Below are 16,916 nucleotides of genomic sequence, written 5' to 3'. Positions count from 1 at the left end.
ATGTGCGAGTTTATTTATTGTGTTACGTGATTCTGTCAAATGACATGAAGCATTTAGTTTAGTATTTCCTCGAGTTTTAATTTTGTTTTTCCGTATTAGTCGTGACTTGTCAGAGCTTTTGATTTTTTCTGGCAAAATACGCAATTTAAAACTCGTATAGGTTTTGTAACAGTTTTTATGTCATTGTAAACTTGTTCCCTTATGTCATTAAAATTCAAAAAAATATGTAGAGCATCAGGATCCTTGCCTTAACAGATGTTCATGCGGATTTTTGCACATTCAATTAATTTTTGTTTGGATATTTGTTTTGACGTTATGAGCTTTCCGCCTTATTGACAAGGTACACATAATTGGAAGTTAAAAACTTTTCCTTTAGTGTTAGCAGCTTTTTTCGTTAAAAGCTTTAATCTCATTGTAGAATCAAGTTCGCACAATTAGAACTTGTACTGATTTTAATATCCATTTGGATGAAAATTATAACTAATGCGTTATTATTTATCATTCTCACACAAAAATAAATATATTTTAGTCACATTATAAACTACTTCACTCCCTCAAAGAAAACTATTTTGACACTTAAAACGCAGACATAAAAAATAAATAAAATTATTCTCGCTGCGAAAGCAGGTGTACAAGCGCACGTCGGAACCGCAAAGTCATTTATTGCCTGACCGTCCTCTCAAATCTGACCCTTCCTCGCTGCTTCGCTGACGGCCGTGATATTCACGACATGGTTCCACATTTTGCTAATGAAAAAAAAACTCCATTAGATTGAGGTTTGCATATCTATTATATTAAACACTTTTTTGATAAACCAAATAGTTTTCGAGTTACAGCGAGGTAAACGATAACATAAAAATGAGTTTTCAGAGCAAGCTTTTATTCATTAGCATTATGCGGTGTTTTTAAAATAAAAAAATAAAGTATTTCTAATAATGAAAAGCGGTTTTGTTAATTTAAGAGCGGTATGGTGTAGACAACAAAAAAATAATAATTTCTTGACAATTTTTAGAAAATTCACCCCCACCACCCCCTGCACCACACGATTTTTGGACGACAAGTCGGTTTTGCATTCTTAGGGACAGTGTAAAATTGCGACACATTTATGTTTTTAAAATAGAAAAATGATCACTCCCAAAAGTCCGTAGAACTGTTTGTTTGTTTGACGTTGACGCAATCAAATGAATATCAATATTTTTGATCCCATTATTTAAAAAGAAGTTTGTATTTAGATTTTAGTATTTAGATTAGATTTGTAAAATTTCTTTTCACAACTTTTATCTTGACATCGATTTATAGACGTTTATGCCTCTTTAAAAAAAAGTATTTTGAAGATACTCACACTTTTTATTTAGCTTACTAGAGGCTGCTATTCAATATAAGTAAGTTCTTTTTAGTTATGAAAAAATGAAATAAATCCGAAACAATACCATATGTTATAAAAGATTTGTTACTTTTTGGCTGCAACACATTCAGTGCACTTCAGTGCAGTAATAATTATTACTGTTATGTAGTGTTTTCATGAAGCAAAAGTTTACATCTTTTTAAAAAATATGCAGATCATCAAAAAGTGAGCCCTTGCAATTGACGATGCAAAGGATTAAATTTTTTATGAACATGTTTCATATATTCAGGGAAATTTATATATACCAGAAACTCTTTTTGATTAAATATATTACTGCTCTTTTATTAAAGAATTAAATAATTTTGTTTAAAGGTAAATTAATTTTTTCATTGTAGTATTTTAGCCGGAAATTTATGAACTATTTTTACAATTATTTAAGAGGAGGATCTTTTGAATAGTTCAAAATAGTGTTATAATATAGCCCGAAAACGACGGTTTGACGTATATACATCTATGCTAACATGCAGTCTTTGCTGCAAATACTTTGGAATATGGTTTTTTATAATTATAAAAAATAAGGTCGCAGAGTTTAAATATCTTGTAAGATGTTCGGATACCTTATGTTAGTCTAAGGCAAGAGTTCTGCAATCGCAGAACTCTGTTAAAGTTAGTTTGCTTTAAACACTCACAGCAATTTACTTGTCACAGGACGACTGAAAGCCCACAAGATTTTTGCTACATGTGACTGAAATTGTTGCTTTATGAATTTTTTCAAGATTGTGGACAGATTTTGCCAAAATGTTTAGTGGAGTTGATTAAAAGAGCCTGAGTTGTTTGCTTTATTTAATAAACCCTGGAACTTAACATAAAGGAGCAAGTCATTGAAGCAATAGTACATCACACTAAAACGGAAACGATTTGCCAAAATATTAAAATAGAAATATTTGGCATACAGAATGCAGAATTTAAAAATTAAGGATTACAAAAAGCAAATAAGTTATATTTTTTAACAAGTCTTCTTGTCTCCAGCGAAACATTATAATATATATATATTCTCACGTATTGATTCACGGATGGAAAAATGTGATGACACTATATTCCGGGATATCATTCGTTCGCTCGTTGAACTCCGACTGGAATCCTGCAAATCCTGCATCCGGCTGGAATCCTGCAGACGTTTCGCCAAAATCTCACTTGGCATCTTCAATGCTCGCGCTCCGAAAACAGTGTTCGAAGTGTTTTCGGGAGCATTGAAGATGCCAAGTGAGATTTTGGCGAAACGTCTGCAGGATTCCAGTCGGATGCAGGATTCCAGTCGGATGCAGGATTCCAGTCGGAGTTCAACGAGCGAACGGATGTTATCCCGGAATATGGTGTCATCATATATATATATATATATATATATATATATATATATATATATATATATATATATATATATATATATATATATATATATATATATATACTTAAGAAATGGTTCTTGGGTTTTTTTTGGTCCTTTTTTAGTGAAATTAAAATAAGTTTCCGTTACTTGTGAAACATTTTATTTTTTGTGACGTTTCGGCCTTCAAGACCTTCTTCAGACATTTAATTTTAACCTACAAAAATAGAACAAACTAGAAAAATATACCAAGCATGGGTGAAAATATGCTCCATTTTCCAACCGTCAGAGAAGAGTACGGAGAGACGGTGGCAACCAACCTAAAAGCGTACTCAAAACTTAATCTACAATTGTGTAAACAGAAAAACCGTAGAATCTTTCTTTTGCGTTGTAAGGATGACAATCTAACACCCACGTTTTTAAGAATTAAAGTTGCACATATCAATTTTTCATGTAAGTACCTCGAGCGAAAATTCAACGAAATAATTTTAAAAACATTTGTTCGAAAAACCCTAAGCCTTCTAATTACTGAGACGACCCATACGATAAACCATTTAACATCGGAAATCGAAAAAATTGAAATATTTTTGAAAACTCTTTTAGAACCGAATATTTTTAACAACTATGTAACTATTGTAAAAATTAAAACCGAAAATTTATTTAAAAACATTAAAGAAAAAAATGTAAACAAAATTAGAAAAATAAACCCTGAGCTAAACACGCAGACAAACGGTGTTGATTCTTCCAAATGGATCGAAAACCTTACAGATATTGAAATCCCCAACTACGTGAATGACATATTAGCCCTAGGCCCAAACTTTGCAGTCCCAGTAGAAAAACCTGAAGAAATACCCATCACCGATATTATTTGTAACATTGAAACTATATTACACAACACTGTCTCTAGCGGAAGGGGTGAAATAAGGGCCAAGTCCTGTAACATAATTACAAACTTTAAAAATAACTTTATTAAACAAAAAAGTAACCAAACAAACAAAAAAATCTTTACTAGCAAATTGAAAAAGACAAAAGCTTTCCTAAAAAGAAACAAAACTATAAAAATATTAAGACCAGATAAATCAAACAAAACCGTAATTATGCACGAAAAGGACTACAACACAAAAATGTATGACCTTCTAAACGATGACAAAACATATAAACAAATAAATAATGATCCTACAAACATTTTCCAAAACAGAAATAACGATCTGGTATCAAAATGGGAAAAAGAACTTTTTATTTCACCGAATGTAGCCAAAAATCTTAAAATACAGAATGCACTACCTCCTAGAATCTATGGATTGCCTAAACTACATAAACCTGGCGTACCTCTAAGACCCATAGTGTCATGCATTCAATCCCCTTGTGAAAAATTGTCAAAGTTCCTTAAAAATATACTACAAAACGTTATAAATCAAAATCAATATTACATCAAAAACTCTTTCGATTTTAAAGAAAAGATAAAAAATGTCAGAATACCTGAAAACTATGTTTTGATCTCGTTAGATGTCATTTCTCTATACACAAATATTCCCATCCCTTTAGCTAAAGATATAATAAAGAAAAAATGGCCAAAAATTAAACATTTCACAGATATTCCGTTAAATCACTTTCTTGAAGCTGTAGAATTAACATTAACATCAACCTATTTCTTATTCAATGACAAATATTACAGGCAGGTCGATGGTTGTGCAATGGGAGCATCGATTTCCAGTGTTATTGCACAGTTAGTAATGGAAGATTTGGAAGAATCCGTACTAAAAAATATAAATCTTCATATCCCCCTATTTTATCGTTATGTCGATGACTGCGTAAGTGCTGTCCCAAAAACTGAAATCGATAATATTCTAGAGAATTTTAATTCATACAACGACAAACTTCAATTTTTAATAGAGATCGAAAAAAATAACGCCATTAACTTTCTAGACCTGACTCTATACCACAGCAAAGACCAGATCAAAACCAAATGGTACACCAAAGATACTTGGTCATCTAGGTATGTAAGTTTCAACTCCCAACATCCCATCACTCAAAAAAAATCCGTAATAATAGGTTTAGCCGACCGAGCTATTAAACTGTCCGATCCTGAGTACAGACAGCAAGCTATTAAAAAAGCAAAACAAGCCCTAAAATTAAACTGTTATCCGGATGTATTAATAAATAAAATTTTCAATAAACGGATACATAAATTTTACAATCAAAATGCTGGTAACAGATCCGAGAAGAAAAATACTCAAAAACAATATCTCCCATTACCGTACGTTCCAGGGCTATCGGAAAATTTGTGCAATGTGTTCAAACAACACGACATTACTGTGGCACACAAAGGTTATAACCTATTAGAACAAAACTTTAGTAAATTAAAATCAAAAATCCCTCACGAGAAAAAAAGCCACGTGGTGTACCAAATACCGTGCCAAAATTGTAACGGTGTCTACATCGGACAAACTAGTCAATACTTAAAAAGTCGTTTAAACGGCCATAAATATGACAAAAAAAATAACACTGCTCTTTCGAGCCATTTCAGGGAGAATCAGCACTCGTTTGACTTTCAAAGTGTGAAAATTTTACGCTTACACAAAAAGACGGGAATTTTATGAAATGATTGAGATCCAAAAAAATCCAAACGCCATAAACTCTAAGACTGACACAAAAAATCTCAGCAAAATTTATCACAACTTAATTAAATAAAGAGACAAATTAACCTGTGAATCTCACACAAACAAAAAAAAAAAGCTTTAGGAAAAAAAAAACTCCGTTGTCCTACTGTGAAGAAACGTACATCCGGGCTTCGCATTATTGTTTTGGTTCGTCGTCTTATCAATGTGGCTTGTCGATTTACATATTCAATATGTCTGTTGTGAATGTTGTAAAACTGTAAATTACCAAACAACTATATAGTGAACCGTTGATTTTTGGCTTAAGGTATGTATGTAATCGTAATATAAAAAATTATGTATATGTTTTATTGTTGTGCATCTATTTTTATACAATTTTTAATCACTTTGTTTGTTCTATTGACTTGCACTAGTAATTTTTAATCATTTCAATGCTGACTCCTATACAAATTTTTATCTATGTTTTAATTATGACCAGGAAAACAATGCTATAAATAATTTTATTTAAAAACACATTTTTGTAGGTTAAAATTAAATATCTGAAGAAGGTCTTGAAGGCCGAAACGTCACAAAAAATAAAATGTTTCACAAGTAACGGAAACTTATTTTAATTTCACTAAAAAAGGACCAAAAAAAACCCAAGAACCATTTCTTAAGAATATATAAAATCAAAAGGATCCAAGAACTCACAAACTCACAAACTAGAAATATATATATATATATATATATATATATATATATATATATATATATATATATATATATATATATATATATATATATATATATATATATATATATATATATATATATATATATATATATATATATATATATATATATATATATATATATATATATATATATATATTCGAGTGTTCGAAGTGTTTTCGGAGCGCGAGCATTGAAGATGCCAAGTGAGATTTTGGCGAAACGTCTGCAGGATTCCAGTCGGATGCAGGATTTGCAGGATTCCAGTCGGATGCAGGATTCCAGTCGGAGTTCAACGAGCGAACGGATGATATCCCGGAATATAGTGTCATCACATTTTTCCATCAGTGAATCAATACGTGAGAATATATGTATATATATATATATATATATATATATATATATATATATATATATATATATATATATATATATATATATATATATATATATATATATATATATATATATATATATATATATATATATCTTGTTCCATAGGTGAATGGAATAGGAATGGAAGCCTGGTTTGAGGGGTGCGGTTCGAGGTAGAACCTTTATAAACAACTATACCATAAAGCTTAGGAAGCCATAAGATATATAGAGTATCGAGGAGTTGTCCGTTGGGGTTGGCATGTTGGAGGACAGGGCTAATGTCTGGTTCGAAAATAATTATCTTAAATTAAATTTAGACAAGACCCAGAGTATTGTGATTTCCTCCAATTGCTTGGTAAATAGTGGACATTCCGTCAAGTTGCTTGGCATTAGGATCGATGATAGTCTAAATTGGAAACAACATATCTCAGACCTGAAAAATAGATTGTCCAGCAACATATTCGTTTTTCGACGACTGAGAGGCCTGATGGGAACAAGGACTCTGCTTATGGTCTATTTTTCTTTGTTGCATTTACACCATGCTATGGCACGGTACTGTGGGGTGATTCCTCAGCTGCTGTGACTAGGGACCATTGTCAACCTTATTTTAAAAAATTCAAAGTGATGCGCCTTCCTTGCATCTATATCTACTACCAGTTATTAGAGATACAGAGAACGAAAGGAAACTTTAGCGCTAATTCCGATTGCCATGCCTATTCAACTCGTTCGGGGGATCTCCTCTCCTAGGTTTAGACTGAGGAAGTCTGAGAACAACTCATTGAACGTGAAATTGTATAATGTTTTGCCAGGTACCGTGAAAAAGATGAGCAATAGGAAATTTAAACATACTATTAAAGAATTCCTGCAACGTCATTGTTTTTACTCCCTGCGAGCATACATTGACAGTGTCACTGGTATCGATGCGCTATAAAACTGTATAGTACTGTCTAATTTTGTTTGTATTAGATGTGTGTTTTTAGCAAGTTTTTACTAAAACTGGCTATGGAAAATAAGTGTGCAGTTATTAGTGATGAATCTATAAATGTTACCATGGCATCTGATAGTCTGGTGCAAGTAAGTATTCGTGCGAATTATTCCACGCCTACTTTTTTCCATCCGTTTCCTTAAAGTAATTTTTATATTGTGAGTAAAATACAGAAATTTATTTGTATTTTAATAAATTTGGGGCAAACAGCAATTTTTTACTTCAAATTAGCAATTAGAACATTATTCTTGGGATACCGCAGATGTAGTATCACCTGTTCCCACTATGCCAGACATACCCACACCAGATCAGTTTAGCCTCAGCAGTAGTTCTTCAGAGAATGACAATACATCTAGGTACTTATTACATTACATTATATTACATTATATTACATTCGACATTATATTACATTCGATTTACTCTCAAGAGCAATTGGCCTAGGTTCAGAATTTATTATTAATACAAATATATCTTTTAGAAACTCTGTGGCGTCGATCATACCTCCAACTGATTTGGATTTGAGCGAGATAAGTTTGAAAGAATTTAACTCACACATATCTTCAAAATATACCAAAACTTGGAATTCCTATTCAAATAATAATAGGACTCCAAAAAATCACCTCCCGTGCTAAAGAAAAGGGACATAAGTGATGACGATATGCAATGCAGTGATTTTGAAGATTCTGGTTCAGAATATAGACCATCATCTAGTGCTAGCGAATCTACAGAATCATTTGTATCTGTTAACAGAAATCGTTCGTGCGACCAAGTAAAGTGTTATAAAGGAAAAGTAAATAACTCCGTAAAATCACCAGATATATTAATACCAATAGACCAACAAAATAATCAGCCAATAACTAAAGAGGTATTTTATTTACTTTTTCTTCATTTCTGGGATATTCATTAATGAAATTATTTTACAGATTTCACAAAAAATACCGAACAATTATGACATTCTACATCCACCGGACATTTTTGTAAGTCAAATCGTGGTATTTTCGGCAACAAGTTTTATAATTTCGGGTACTTTTAAGCGATACTTTCAGTATAACAATAACTTAAAATAAGGTGGCATAACATTTTAATCCAGCCACTTTATTTTTGTCGAATATCTGAAATGCATAATTAGCAACGTGCATACGGGACAATCGCAAAAGCAAAAATTCGTGCAAAACATTTTTTTCTTTTTTATTCAATTTTAAATAGAGTTATATACTTATAAACCTCACTGTTCAAACTCTCCTAAAAAAATCTCGGCTGCTCTCAGCAAACTCACCAAACCACACTATATTTGTTTTTGATTTTAGCAGGATGATAACCAGCGTTATGTTAAGAAATCTTCCGCCCGAGAAAGACCTACAATTTGTCCAATTTGCTTCAACGACGTGATAACGCATCTCACGAGACACCTTTTAAGATATCACGGAGGCCACAAAGACGTGATGGTGATTAAAAATCTTACACCACGTAGTAAGGAGCGGTTAGGTATGATTAATGCTTTGAGAAAGCAACCACACTTTCATCTCAAGGTCGAAAAAAATATTCTAAATCCAATAAGAAATTCGAAATTACCCGATACACAGTATTTTCTGTGTTCTTATTGCTTGGGGCATTATTCTAAAAAGTTATTACATATACATATCAAGAAATGTAAGAATTAACCTGCTGATATCATTAACCCTGGAAAGAATTGCCTTAGTAAATCCCAAACATTTCAAGCATCAGTTTCATTAAAAAATCATGATTTCTTACGAAAGCTTCGCATTAAATCCGAAAAAGAGTAGGTGATGTTCAATTTCTAAAAGTAGAAACGTATATGAAGGATGATAACCACTTAGATCAGGAAACATTTACCGAATCCTTAACAACCGTGGAAAAAATTATATCCAAACAATTTAAAAGAGTGGTAACAGAAGGTAAAGGATATATGACGTATTTTATTCCAAAATCAAACCCATATATATTCGCAGTTCCTGGTTCTAAAAAATGGATTTCTGGAGCAAATGTCATTAGACGCTTAGCTATAAAATGTGGAGCTAAACACCCTCAACTTCTCACCTCCACGCGATTTAGAAAACATATTGCTACGACTTTGCAATTAATGACAATGCAGCCGCATGAAATAGAGCAAGTAGTAACCTTTATGGGGCACACGCGAAAAACTCATGCTCAGTTTTATAGGTGAGTTATTTAATAAAACTTTTTAGTGGTTGTTAAAATCGTGATTATATTGAACATAGGTTGATTGTTTCATTCAATCTCTCTCAGTGAGTGATTATTGATGTCCATAATTTTTTTTATTCTCAAAGTAATTGAGATTTTATAGCTACTTAATTTTAAAAATAACTTTTTTAACTAAAATATAATCAAATGCAAACATAATTATTTACTTTAAACCAACTTCTTTCTATTCTATGCCTAATTCTGTGTCTGCATTTTTTTTTGTCACAATTAAATTAGAACAAAAAACTTTCAGACAATGTATTGCTTTATGACAGCTGTTTCGACAACACCGTGTCGCGTGTATCAAATACAAATTAACAACATTCTGACACCTATATATACAATCAGATAATAATAGATTCTTAATTACCGGTGTAGGGTTATAAATTTAAATTTAACAACGGACACGCATTTAAGTCCATTTGGTCATTAAGTAATAAATTCGAATATCGCATTTTATTAATCTCCATAGCTTCCATGAAATTTAGTTTTTTACTTTTTGTTTACCTAAATTTAAATGAATGGCATAGTTAGAATCGGAACTTTTTTATACGCTCTTTTATGTTCGTTAATTCGTTTCTTAAATGTTCTACCTATTTGTCCAATATATATATATATATATATATATATATATATATATATATATATATATATATATATATATATATATATATATATATATATATATATATATATATATATATATATATATATATATATATATATATATATATAAATTTTATTTTATTGTTTTGGGTTCGGCAGTTAATAAGAGATAGATAGAGTTCCGAGTTATTTGAAACTGTTTTTTGTTAGAAATCACGGAAAACTCTAAAGTCCGGAGTCTACAAGTTGAAATGTGGATCATTTAAGAAACGGATTAACGAACATATGAAATTCACTTAAATCCAGCCATACACACCGGTAATTAAGAATTTATTACTAATTTATTGTATATATAGTTGTCAGAGTATCGTCATATTTTGTATTTGAAAAAGGCACGGTGTTGTCGTTAGAACTGTTGTTCCGTCCAGTTGGAATTGTTTTGTTTTATTTTTCCTCTTTAATTTTTGTAATTGGGGAATTTTTATATCGAGCAAATTGAAATTGGTTTTCTTTTAATTTATTGCTGCGATTATATTCTCCGCGTATTTTGGTGACAATCTCACTGGGTATATGGCCAGAAAAACTCGTATGTCGCTTGGGTGTCGTACTTGCTGTGATCGGGACTAGTACGACTCAGGCAGAGACCAATGTGAGAGCATTTTCCGCGTGCCAGAATTAATATCTCGAGTGCCGTCAAGTATTGCGAAATTGTGCCGGTCAACAGCCAGAGCTACATCAAGGTAGGCCAAGAAGAAAAGAGATTGTCATTTTTCGTCTCGTTACATCAATATATTATTTTTTGAATCGCCCCGTTATTTCTAGCTTCAATTAAACAAAAAATTACAGTCCATTGCTCTTTCTCGTCCAGCTGTCTTAAAATAATAAATAACTGTGAAAATCTCAACATTTTTTGTTCTAATTTAATCGTGTTTAATAGATATTCATCAAGTAAAAGCCACATCAGTTGAATATATTTTTTTTAATTTAAGGTTGCCTCAAGACATTTTTCAGACTGTTAAAGTCGCAAAAGTTCTCCTTTTGCTAGAAAAAGGGAAAGGAAAAGTGTTTAAAGGAAAATGCTTAAGTGAAATTGAAATTGAAGAAGAAGCTTCTATTTTAGAATCTAGTGACGAAGACGCACCAACTAAAAAACATACTGAATCATCAATTACACAAATAAATCAGAAACCTCAATCATCTGGACAAATATATAACGCACCAACATTTATTATGTCTTCAGAAGACATACAACAAACTAATCACGAAACCGAAAAAACTAATTGTGCAAGAGACGTTTTACACGTACCGGAAAAATCATCTCAAAATAAAGGTCGCGTTAAATGGAACAGCAAAGAGAAAAAGTTAGTATTGAACTATTTTAAAAGTCATTTAGAAGAAAAAATAACTCCCAAGAAACACGAGTGCGAAGAGTATGTTGCCAAATATCGGAATAATATAACAATTACTGAGTGGATAAAGATAAAAACTTTGGTTTATAATACTTTTAGATACAAAGTGATCAACAATTGAAACAAAAATTGTCTTTCACCTTAAGATAAATAAACCTGTATTCAACGAATTTGATTTTCATTAATTTTACGTTAATTGCTGCAATCCAATCCGAATGTCAGTGAGTAAACAATTTCTTCTTTCGCCAAAATTAGTATATCAAAAGTTAATGATGATGAGACTAATATGCAAAATGATTTATTAATGTTTTTTTTTCAATGCCACTAAAAAATAAAAATTGATCATATTTTTTCATTTTATCTAATGACGACGAATAATTTTTGATTTCATCGAAATCATAACATCACTTTTGATGAGCCAACTCCGTTAAAGCACGCGCGCTAAAAAAGCGCTCCTGACGAAATTAAATGTGTATCGGAATGAATATAAATTCAACCCAAAGAAATTGGCAATGTTGCCGTTTTTCCTGGCTTTGCAGAAGCGAGGACATCTATATACATCGGGCGATCCAAATATACACGTGTATATTTGGAAGCACCACCTGGTGGCGATCTCTGTGAACTACACGTGTATATTTTGAGATGTGTAACAACATTAGGAAGCCCATGCCTTGTTTAAATAACTTTAAATATATGGCTTCGGGTTGAGCATTCAGGCAAACAGTTTTCTGCATTGTGTAGACAACATTAAATTCAGTCCCATAGCCTAATTGCTATTTTAATAGATGTCACTATATCTTCAGTTATACACACGAAAATTTACGACGCCACGCAAAAATTTGTCCGGCTTCGCAATAGATGCGAGATATGCGATTTTGGGCTTGATAAAGTCGTTAAATATATATATATATATATATATATATATATATATATATATATATATATATATATATATATATATATATATATATATATATATATATATATATATATATATATATATATATATATATATATAAACTATATAACTATATAATAATACTTTTTTCTCATTTGATGGAAAATTCTACCAACAAGTGAAGGGCCTTCCTATGGGGGGTGCGGCCTGAGATTGTTATGAACAAATTACTTTATTATGTGATAGACAGAGTTAGTTTTGAATTCCCCTTCATATATCAATATGTGGATGATTTATTAACAGCAGTTCCACTTAACCTTTTCGAATCCACACTTGAAATTTTCAATTCCTTTCATTCCGATCTCACTTTCACGGTGGAGACGGAGACAGATCGTTCAGTCCCTTTCCTTGACACAAAGGTCATTCGCACTAGTGAAAATTTAGTTATTCTTGATTGGCATAGAAAAGTTACTAGTTCCGGTAGATACATTCCCTTCACATCGTATCACCCTAAAAAACAAAAGATCAATATGATTGTAGCATTGACTGATCGCATTAAAAAAATTTGTCACCATAGTCTGTTAAATAAGAACCTATTGTTATTAAGGAACCTTCTAATTAATAATAAATACCCACCATCGTTAATAAATAAAATTCTCTCCTGTAATAGTGCCACTACAGACCTGCCTAATGCTTTACAACCACAGCTTAATGTTAATAATGAGTTGCCTAGTCTTGGCAAACTACAGTATATAGATAGATTGTCCCCGGCTCTGATTAGGATCTTTAAAGATACTAATATAAAAATTGCCAATTACAACTTAAGACCCCTCAAATCTTTCTATTCCAATCTTAAAGACATTACCCCATCGTTACAAAAATCAGACGTTGTATATTGCATTAAATACTCTTGCAATTTAATTTACATTGGTCATACTTCACAGAAATTAAAAAAACGGCTAACACTTCATAAAAGTGATTGTAAGTTAAAACCAAATATCACTAGTTTAAGTGCTCATGTCAATGATACCAGGCATAGTGTCATGTACGATGAAGCGGTAGTATTAAAGAGTGAAAAGAACCTCTTCAAACGTAAGTTTTTAGAGATGTGTTATATAACTGTTGTAGTAATAGCCTCAACAGAAGAAGGATGTTGAGGGTCTTAGTAGCATCTACACCTATCTTCTTAATCAGAGTCGTACTGGGAAGCATAAGCTACCAGAGCTTTTTGATACGGTCAGGTTGTAGTGGGTTGCTAAATTTGTTGCTATTAATGTTTAAAAACAGTTTCCTTTCTTTGTTTCTTTCTCCCCGTTCCTAAAGGATTGTTTCTAATTACCCTTAACGTTAACTTCAATAATGTAAACATAGTTATATAAATAGTGTAAAATGGGTGCATATTTGAAAGAATTCTGTTTGAAATTCCCTCCCTTGTTTGGTGTTTTACATGTGTTATGGTTGGCTGTACAATTGGCATCATTGACTGGTTTTTTGGTTGTGGCTTTTTTAGGTTATTGCAAATTGTTAATAAGTTCCCGCACATTTAGTTTTCCTTCTGGACAATACGGAGTGTCATTTGTAACAAATCGGCTGTTTTTTTTTTCATCTTTTAATATTTTATCAATCCGGATATTTTATTGACCTTAACGTTTTATGTTAGTGGGATTGTTTTGTAACGTTGTGGTGGATGTTAATATTTTTTACAATTGTAAATTTTTTTCATAAATTTCATCCATCGAGTGTTATGTTGATAGTTAGAACGAGCGAAACACTTTATTTTATATACCAATGTCATCTCTCTATATGTAGAAATTGAAAGAGGCGTGTTATGTAAGTTTTTTTTTCACTATTTTTGGTTAGATTGTTAACTCTGATGAAGTGTTTTTTTTTTGTTCTCTATATGACTTAGTGTCCTGATGAAGCCTGTATCCATGGGCGAAAGCTAGATATTACAATAAATTGCCACTTTGCTTTGAGCTTCAACATCTTTTATTGCTCCCTTTACGGCGATCCATCGAAGTTGGGGTGATCCCAATAATTAACAGTTTGTTTGAGTGTTACCAGTAGCCCCGTTACTCTCCTTCGCTTCTTCTTGTAGACGTAGATCATCTGATCATTTTATCAGAGGATGACAATGGAATTTGGACCAGCTGTGGCCAGAGCACTAAAAACGGTCACCAACACTAATAGAAGACTTGCACATCAACGTAACAGACGCGTTTTCTTGTTAGAATGCAGAAGATTGCACCTTACCCCCCGATTTTTGGAGAATAGTACACAACATTTTTGGAAGATACCTCAACGACTCAACCACAGTAACACTTCACAAATAGAATTTTTAACTCAGAACATAACATTACTATCTATGACACCTGTCGAGCAATTAAGATGTTGGAATCTAGACTTAGTTGGGCTGTTGATTTCTTAAGATGTAACATTCCACATTGACGAATTTTTATATACACAAAACATTAAATATGACACACTATTTAACAAGATAAAAAAGTCTAACCTTCGAAAGTTATAATCAAGGAAAGCTAATAGTAGTGATTTATATACCACTGACAATTTTAATTGGTTCAAGAATGTGTCCAATATTGAGATTCCTGATGATGTTAGAGGTTTTCTTTCGCTTGGTCCTAAATTTAGCCTTCCTGTTTCACCTCAACATATAGATATCTTTAAACTACTCTCTGAGGTAGAAATCATTATCCAGAACTCAGATGAACAAAAACGAGACCTCCTGCGAACGAGGGCCACTAATCTCATCACTAATTACATTAATTCTAGTGTTGTTGCTAGTGTCGCCCCACCTACATATGATATAGAGCGTCGTACGAAACGATTTTTAAAAGCTAATCCTAACTTGGTTATCACTAAATCTGATAAGGGTAATGTCACGGTGGCTATGACTAAAGAGGATTACATAGAAAAATCTCTCATATTATTAAATGATGCTAACACTTACCTACCTGTAATAAGGGACCCTACACATTCAATAGAAACGCAATGCAATAATATTATCAAGAAAATTAACAACCTTGGCTATATTGATGATACCACGGCTCGTAACCTCAAAACCTACAATGGTGTTTGCCCCAAATATTATGGGTTGCCGAAGATACATAAAGATGGTTACCCTTTACGCCCTATTGTTTCATGTGTAGGTGCGTCGACGCAACCCTTAGCTAAATTTATCAGTCAAATTCTTTATAAGTCTTTTAGTAGCTTCAATAAGTTTAGGGTTAAAGATAGCTTTGAGTTTGCGGAGCGTATTAATGAGTCTATTTTACCATCTGATTTTTCACTTGTCTCGTTCGATGTAGTGTCCTTATTTACTCATATTCCATTACAGTTAGTTGTTGATATTATAGAGGAACATTTTGACTTGGTTGAGAACAACTGTACATTACCTAGGAGGGAGTTTTTGGATACGGTAACTTTTCTATATAATAATACTTTTTTCTCATTTGAAAGAAAATTCTACCAACAAGTGAAGGGCCTTCCTATGGGGGGTGCGGCCTCCCCTGTGATTGCTGAGATTGTTATGAACAAATTACTTTATTATGTGATAGACAGAGTTAGTTTTGAATTCCCCTTCATATATCAATATGTGGATGATTTATTAACAGCAGTTCCACTTAACCTTATCGAATCCACACTTGAAATTTTCAATTCCTTTCATTCCGATCTCACTGTCACGGTGGAGACGGAGACAGATCGTTCAGTCCCTTTCCTTGACACAAAGTTCATTCGCACTAGTGAAAATTTAGTTATTCTTGATTGGCATAGAAAAGTTACTAGTTCCGGTAGATACATTCCCTTCACATCGTATCACCCTAAAAAACAAAAGATCAATATGATTGTAGCATTGACTGATCGCATTAAAAAAAATTGTCACCATAGTCTGTTAAATAAGGAATCTACTAATTAATAATAAATACCCACCATCGTTAATAAATAAAATTCTCTCCTGTAATAGTGCCACTACAGACCTGCCTAATGCTTTACAACCACAGCTTAATGTTAATAATGAGTTGCCTAGTCTTGGCAAACTACAGTATATAGATAGATTGTCCCCGGCTCTGATTAGGATCTTTAAAGATGCTAATATAAAAATTGCCAATTACAACTTGAGACCCCTTAAATCTTTCTATTCCAATCTTAAAGACATTACCCCATCGTTACAAAAATCAGACGTTGTATTTGCATTAAATGCTCTTGCAATTTAATTTACATTGGTCATAATTCACAGAAATTAAAAAAACGGCTAACACTTCATAAAAGTGATTGTAAGTTAAAACCAAATACCACTAGTTTAAGTGCTCATGTCAATGATACCGGGCATAGTGTCATGTACGA

At 32.2% G+C, this 16,916-nt stretch overlaps 2 protein-coding genes and 1 long non-coding RNA gene across 5 annotated transcripts in view; 2 read left to right on the top strand and 1 right to left on the bottom strand.

Moving 5' to 3' along the window:
* The window catches only part of LOC132696646 (uncharacterized), a 68,980-nt gene that overhangs the window by 14,488 nt on the left and 37,576 nt on the right, over window positions 1–16,916 (bottom strand). The gene's annotated exons all lie outside the window — the stretch shown is intronic.
* On the top strand, window positions 6,656–9,187 carry LOC132696597 (uncharacterized). Its single transcript, XR_009618052.1, has 3 exons — window positions 6,656–8,283; window positions 8,342–8,395; window positions 8,726–9,187. It is a non-coding gene; the product is annotated as an uncharacterized LOC132696597 (long non-coding RNA).
* LOC132696596 (uncharacterized) lies at window positions 9,197–12,267 on the top strand. The gene is made up of 3 exons (XM_060661516.1): window positions 9,197–9,334; window positions 9,389–9,599; window positions 11,237–12,267. Exons 1-3 carry the CDS (start codon window positions 9,235–9,237, stop codon window positions 11,775–11,777), a joined length of 852 nt encoding a protein of 283 aa, XP_060517499.1. The 5' UTR covers window positions 9,197–9,234; the 3' UTR covers window positions 11,778–12,267.

The sequence above is a fragment of the Cylas formicarius genome, unplaced genomic scaffold (genome assembly GCF_029955315.1).
Source record: "Cylas formicarius isolate icCylForm1 unplaced genomic scaffold, icCylForm1.1 PGA_scaffold_1__22_contigs__length_36826433, whole genome shotgun sequence".
Classification (NCBI taxonomy): Eukaryota; Metazoa; Arthropoda; class Insecta; order Coleoptera; family Brentidae; genus Cylas; species Cylas formicarius.
The sequence above is the reverse complement of the archived record's forward strand: the minus strand, read 5'-3'. Positions and strand labels throughout refer to the sequence as shown.

Excerpts from the sequence above, each read along its gene's own strand:
- LOC132696596 (XM_060661516.1), top strand. The coding sequence starts at position 9,235 with ATGAAGGATGATAACCACTTAGATCAGGAAACATTTACCGAATCCTTA. Across the intron at positions 9,335-9,388 it reads TAAAAGAGTGGTAACAGAAG|TTCCTGGTTCTAAAAAATGG; the intron begins GTAAAGGATATA and ends ATATATTCGCAG. Across the intron at positions 9,600-11,236 it reads ACTCATGCTCAGTTTTATAG|GTTGCCTCAAGACATTTTTC; the intron begins GTGAGTTATTTA and ends TTTTAATTTAAG.